This window comes from Azolla caroliniana, unplaced genomic scaffold (genome assembly GCF_043228905.1).
Source record: "Azolla caroliniana isolate FFs.n. ecotype wild unplaced genomic scaffold, voAzoCaro1.0.p SCAF_12, whole genome shotgun sequence".
NCBI lineage: Eukaryota > Viridiplantae > Streptophyta > Polypodiopsida > Salviniales > Salviniaceae > Azolla > Azolla caroliniana.
The window spans coordinates 21,039,981-21,046,805 of NW_028230447.1; the positions used below are offsets into that span (position 1 = coordinate 21,039,981).

Consider the following 6,825-nt stretch of genomic DNA (forward strand, 5'->3'; position numbering starts at 1 on the left):
ATAAGAAAGGTTATGGGATGTTGCGAGACATATTCATGGTTTGTAATGATATGAATATGTATCTCTCTATGGTTTGTAGATATGTAATACTGGGTTTTTTTACATGCAATTGTGTGATTTTACCCAAAAAGAAGAAGAAAAAAATAAATAAATCTTGTCGATATAAATCTTTTCTTCTCCTTCTTCACTTTTGTCTCACTTTTGTCACACAAACAGAGATAGCAATGGGCACGGTTTCGGCTCGAACCGAACCGAACCGAACCGAACCGTTAAGCCCTAAACCCTAAACCCTAAACCCAAATTTTTTACTCTGTGTCTGTGTATGCACAGCACAGAGTAAAAAAATCGGGTTTCTCTGTATTCTTTCTGTGTTTTTCTCTGTCTGCAGGATTTGGCATGGTCTCATTCCATTCGCTCTGATTCTCCCTCTCCGCAACTCCTCCTCTTCCCCTACCCGGTAAGTCTCTTCTTTTCTTCCTCCCTCTCTGTCTCTGTCTCTGTCTCTCTCGTTCCTTTGATCTTTCAATCATCTATCTGCTTTTTCTTTTTCGTCAGTCCTTTGCTGCATTTCTACATGCGTGTTTTCTTTCCGTCCAGATCAATTCCAGAATCTCTTGATCAATGATTTACTCATGCCACAGTATTTTCTTCATATTTGATTTCTGTTTCTATTTCTTTTTTTCTTGTGCCCTTTGGAGCGTGTATTTCTGTCATGTCTTTGTAGTTCCTTGTTCTTCTTCTTGATGTATTTCTACCGTTCCCGAAAACCCAGATGGACGCTTTTGATCCATGGATTTGGCTCCCTTTTTTCACGTTATGTTTTGTTTCTTTATTGTGCTTTTTGAGTGATTGTGTGGTATTTCATTTACTGTTTCCCGCTTCGTTAATTTCTTTGTTCATTTGAGTTATTCTGCTTTCCACATGTAAGTATTGAACTGTGGTATTTCATTTTACTGTTTTCCTCTTCGTTAATTTCTTTGTTCTTTTGAGCTAGTCTGCTTTCCACATGTAAATGTTAAATTTTCTTAATATTTTCAAAGTCCATTTCTTGAGCAATGTTGCATAAATCCTGAGGTTTATCATCACCTTCTTCCACTTCTTTTAGGTTCTGTCCTTTAATAATCCATAGTCTATACCTCAGACCTTCAATGCAGACGATTGCTTGCATGATTATGAAGAGTTCAATATAATTTGTTTTCAGTAATGTTAATCCAGAAAACTCCTTGATTCAGTGTACTTGTTTTAAAGAAAATGCTGATGGTGGAAATGTAGTGTATCTAGATATCTTTTGTCAGTTCTTCCATTATGGAATCTTTGGATATTCATAGAATTCTTTGTCAACTGGCATATTTTCCTCTTTGTATGCTTTTGCATGAGTTGAATGGTTGCAGCAGCCCAATTTGATTATATATCATGCATTTTTTAGTGTAAAACTTATGCCTTTGTGAAATCATCATTTCTTCTTATAAGGGGACTGATGGAAGAAATCTTGTGATTCTGATTTCTTTACTGTACTTTCTGGTGTACTTTCTTATGTAAGAGTACCTGTGGTAGAAATTCTTTGTATATAAAATCTCACAAGGATGTCTATGCTTTTGACATATTTACTTGTTTGGTTTCACTTTCACATGGGAAACTTCCATGTTAAAAATCTCTGCTGACTACACATGTTTTCTCTTATGAAAACACTGATTGTAGAATTCTGTTTTCTTGCATTCTTTCTTGTCAGAGACTTATGTGCATGAGCAACCCAGAGATCACTACAGCTGCTAATGCTATCATGCAAACAGAATGTGTTGTGAAGTTTCACGTTTCTCTTTCTTTCTTTTATTTCTGTTTTCTAATAGGTCTCTTTCTTTTTAATCTCTTTAGAAATTTCTGTTGTGATGGCGATGGCGCTGGTGCGATGGAGCAGCAGCAGACGAGCATTGTTTTCCCTCTCAGATCTGCTTCAGCTCAGCAGCAGTAGCAGCAGACGATCGCCGTTCTCGACCTCCTCCCAGTCGCTCGCTGAAGATCCCCCCGCTGAGCCACTCGCAGAGCCCTCCGTTGCTGATGACCTCATCCCTGGACGTGCAGATGCTTCTGGCACTCTGAAGTACGCGCAGCGCATCGGCTCTGCTGCAGGCAAGTTCCTCCATCGCCGCTTCCTGCTTCCTGTGTTTCTTTTGTCTCTCGGCATTTTTCCAGCACCTCTTTTACTTTATCTTTTAGTTGCTGCCTCCTAAGGATCTATTTTGCCTTTGCATTTACCATCTTATACTGTCGTTCTTTTGGCGCTTTAGGGTAAATTTCTCTTTTTCTCGCATATTCAGATTCCTACTGTTTTATAAGTTGAATTTCTCTCTTTCTTGCATATTCAGCTTCACTTTTATGGCACTTCCTACTCTTTCTTTTGTTCCATGCATTCGGACAATGTATGCACATCTAACAACGATGGCAGAGATTCCTCTGTTTAGCCTAAATAACCCTAAATGGATCAAATTCATTCTTTAGTTGTTTAGCTTTTGTTACTCTGTGAATTACTATTACTGGTTTCATCCTATAAATAAACACAGTTTATAGGCTTAAATTCTTGGATTTGATTGTTTTGCTGACTAAATGTATTAGTGTCTTGTTGTGGCATTTTTAATGCCCATGACATGACTTGCCTTGTCATTGATGGGTTTAGACTACCTCATGGACAATATGATAATCATATGTATTGAAATTAAATGATAGTCATTCTTCATACCCTGGTCCTATTAGACTGCTTATCCATTTTCAGCACCATAGTTTTTGTAGTTTTTGCTGGTTCACAGGGTTGACACTTTTAAGTTCCATAAACATAGGGATTGCTAAGTTGCTTTTATTAAAGAATAGGTGATAATTGGCCCTGACAGCTCTTTTGCTTGATTGTAGTACTAGTGTCTTGTTGTGGCGTTATAACTGAAACAACAAATATATATTATAGGTTTGGAGCAATGCTATAATAGTTGGTTGTGATACTCTTATGTTTTTTTATCTAAGCTATTTGTATCTACATTGTTCAGGACCTGGTCATTTTAGAATGTTAAAAGTTGGAGGTAATCTTGGGGATCTCAATGTTTCTTCTCTTGGTATTGGAACATCGGGTGGTAGTGAAAATGAAGAGGTGGACAGAGGTTATATCAACACGATAGTGGGAGGATTCAAGCATGGTATTAATTTTATTGACACGTAAGTTCTTCATTCAAGTTATATCATTCTTAAAATTTACTCTGGAGAATGTATCTTTTTTAGTCAAGTCGGTAGAGATTGAATAAGTTTGTGTTCCTGTAGGGCAAGTAATTATCGCAGTATGCGAAGTGAACTTGCTGTTGGACGAGCCCTTAAGCAGGCTATAAATGAAGGAATAGTAAAGAGAAATGAAGTTATCGTCTGCTCAAAGGGAGGATTCCTTTCTTATGATTACAGGGAGAAAGTTGAACCCCGAACTCACATTGAGGATAAATATATAAAAACAGGTCTTTTTCAGTGGGATGAATTTGTTGGAGGTGTGCACTGTCTCTCGGTGCCATATATAATGAATCAGGTAAGAAGCAAGATAGATATTCCAGATACAATTTTACCTATTGATACAGTTAACTATTTGTTCATTGGCATAAATTCCACCTTCATTATCTATCCTGTAGATACTAGTTCCCTCTGGGTGTATTTTATAAGAAGGTATATCACTTAGAAAGTTGGCATAATTTACTGTCAGAGAGAGAGAGAGAGAGAGATTCATTGTCTAATGCAGCTGGAGACAAGCAGGAGGAATTTGGGGCTTAAAACTATCGATTGCTACTTCCTTCATAACCCAGAGATGGAGCTTGATATTGTCTCTCGGCAGACTGTTCTCTCAAGAATAAAAACCTTGTTCGTGTCACTTGAAAAAGCTGTAACTGATGGTCTAATCTCTATGTATGGGTTAGCAACTTGGCATGCTTTTAAGGTGACTTCTGGGGGCAGAAACTATCTACAGCTTGAAGAGTTGGTGAACTTTGCGAAAGATGCTGCTGGTAATGCTTTTTCACTAAAACTAGGGAAGACATCCAAAATACCTCTTAAGTTTTTTTGCTATTTTCACATATGCCCTATGTTTTAGTTATCTCCCCAAATGGCCTTGAGCAATCCATCTTGAACAATGATATGTGGTCTTTCTGAAATTATGTGGTCAATTCATCCTCGTCTTCCCTCGATTGAGGAGAGACCAGGAGCATTTGGGGAATTGAGGAAACCTGAGGGGGTAAAAACTCGTTGGACTTTTCCTCAAAATTATTATAGGGTATTTCACAGTTTTCCCCAACTTAAATACACCTACAGTGTGTTGATCAACCATCTGATAACTCCTATTTCTTGGCATATATATACACAGGAGGAGAGGATCATCATTTCAAAGTGCTTATGGTACCTCTTAACTTGCATTTGCAAGAAGTTGCAAGTACACCTGTACAGAACATCAGGGGCAGAAGACTTCCTCTTTTGCATGCAGCTGCCCATCTTGGTCTTAATGTAGTAACATCGGCACCATTCTTTCAGGTTAGTTTTTCGGTTGCCCATCTTGGTCCTAGTATAGTAACATCATTGTTTGACGTGGACACTCTTGCCTAATAAATTAGGTTAACCTAACACACATGGCTTGGTTTCACTCACCACCCAATGATAACTACCCAACCATTACCACGGAGGAGATTCATGATTCTAGAGAATCAAGAATGAGATTTTAGCCCTTTATATTTCTCCAAGCTGTAAGGCTATATCTAGGGAATGGACACCTAGACTCTCTCTGGCCCACGAGCTAATGAACTTACTCTAATTTTTATGTATTCCTAATTATTGAATTATGTGATCGAATTCCCAATTTATTACCCAAATGTGAATTCCCAGGCTAGTAACTTATTCCAGCTTTCATTAGTTTCGAATTTCTAATTACAGAGTCATGAGTATGGTCATGACTGCAGGCAAGGTCTTTGTGATGGATATTCAAGAAACTATATAAATCATTTCCATACTTGCACAATGCATGCCATGAACGCTTGTCTTACCAAAGGTTTATGTCACGATGTGAAACATAAGTTCTCAAGCAAATAGACCCACTTGGAGCGTTTATTAACTAACTTTGAACCTTTTGTTACGTGGATAGGATATGGTTATAACTTATAACTTTCGACAATGTCATGTGAAACATAAATTCCAAAACTAGTGGATGTGGCTTCTACTAAATCGTAATTACCTAGTTATGCATATGCTCATAACAATGTATAAATTCTTTGTGATGGCTATTGAAGTTGCTAAAACAATCTTGTTTTCATTTTTTTGGGTATAGGGGACTCTTGTCAAAGGTTTATCTCAAGATGTGAAAGATAAATTCCCAGAGCTTGGAGACCTTCGTACGGATGCACAATGTGCTCTCCAATTTGCTAGAAATACACCTGGTGTAACAACCGCCATTGTGGGTATGTCAAAAATATCACATTTGGAAGAGAATGCTGGTATCATCAAATACACCGCAGCTCATCGTGGCCACTAATTCAATGAATATCCCCAATTCTTCTTTGATTTGCAATGAGGGATAATTATCAGTGCAATTTGTTGAGAAAAACCCATATTTCTTGAAGTAGGACGAAATACGTTTTGGGTATTTAGATCAGGTGTTTCCTACTGTAAATGTTTACTTGAAAGGACTCTCTAGTGGGTCTTAATGAACATGCAGCCCCTTGAGTCCCTCTAAAGGCTCTTGTAAGTATTTGTTTTTATGTTTATGGTAAACCCTAAAATGCCAAGGGATGTTAGCGACACTGACTACAGCTGGTTACAGTAATGGAGTGGAAAGTAGTGGAAAGTTTTGAATCGGTTCTTCGATGGGAGAGTTTTATTATGAATTATTAGACTTGATGTAACCCTAAACCATAAACTTTTATGGACCCTACAATTTATTGAATATTCTGAAACAAAATTGGTAATGTTTTCCGTATATTTTTTCTTTGCCCAAAAAATTATTTGTGGTGAATTCTCATGTCTTTCAATCTCGAAAGGCAAATTGCAGATAGCTATTCATTATGTTTTGGTTCATTATCCTTTATCTGGCTTTATCTATTCATTATGTTTGCTTCATTATTCTTAATAAGTTTTATTTGCTCATTTTTGGTCATCTATTCTGTATTTTGCTTGATTTTACAAGCTTTTACTATGCTCTGCATTCCTCCCTTCCATGTTTTAGTTTAGGGTTGTCACTTGCGGAGCACTTTAAAAAAATGGAACTTCTAGAACATCTAGAACATCTATAGAATTGAAACAATTGATATTAACGTAGTACCATATAACGTGGATTCTTCATCTCCATTCAGACTCTGCATCAACTTGCATTGTAGTTTTATGAAGAAATAATGTTTCATAGAGGAAGGGTTCTTGTCCCTAAAGTTCTCCTAACTCTTGCAGCAATGGTAATTGAAGATGAAGATTTTTACATCTCGATGAAGGCTCTCAATTGACTAGCAATATTGCCAGAGGAAGGGCAACAATGTCTTTTGGATTACAAAGATCCAATGGTTGAATATGTAACATTATTTGAGGAGGCCTATGTTGGCATAGTGGGTTGAGTTTCAGCTATTGACACCGCGTATGAGAGTCTAAATGGCAATGATATAAGCCTAGAAAATCAAGATCAAGATGAGGTCAATGCTACCAACACCCAACACAATCACCCTACCTTGAGTCCACACTACAAAATCATCCTAGATGCCTAACATATCCTTAGTGATGAAGAGAGAGAGAGAGAGAGAGAGAGAGATATGTAGCTCACTTGGTAAGGTTCCCAATGGA

The 6,825-nt window shown here is 37.5% G+C and overlaps 1 protein-coding gene across 2 annotated transcripts; it reads left to right on the plus strand.

The window, feature by feature from the left end:
- The first annotated feature begins 1,877 nt into the window (after nucleotides 1–1,877).
- On the plus strand, nucleotides 1,878–5,979 carry LOC147857473 (uncharacterized). 2 transcript variants are annotated; one of them, XM_087328061.1, is made up of 7 exons: nucleotides 1,878–1,930; nucleotides 1,976–2,118; nucleotides 3,024–3,198; nucleotides 3,301–3,553; nucleotides 3,761–4,022; nucleotides 4,379–4,542; nucleotides 5,330–5,979. In XM_087328061.1, exons 1-7 carry the CDS (start codon nucleotides 1,887–1,889, stop codon nucleotides 5,531–5,533), a joined length of 1,245 nt encoding a protein of 414 aa, XP_087184187.1. In that variant the 5' UTR covers nucleotides 1,878–1,886; the 3' UTR covers nucleotides 5,534–5,979. The 2 variants fall into 2 exon arrangements, with proteins under 2 accessions (XP_087184187.1, XP_087184186.1); XM_087328060.1 differs by having other exon boundaries at nucleotides 1,878–2,118.
- The last annotated feature ends 846 nt before the right edge of the window (nucleotides 5,980–6,825 follow it).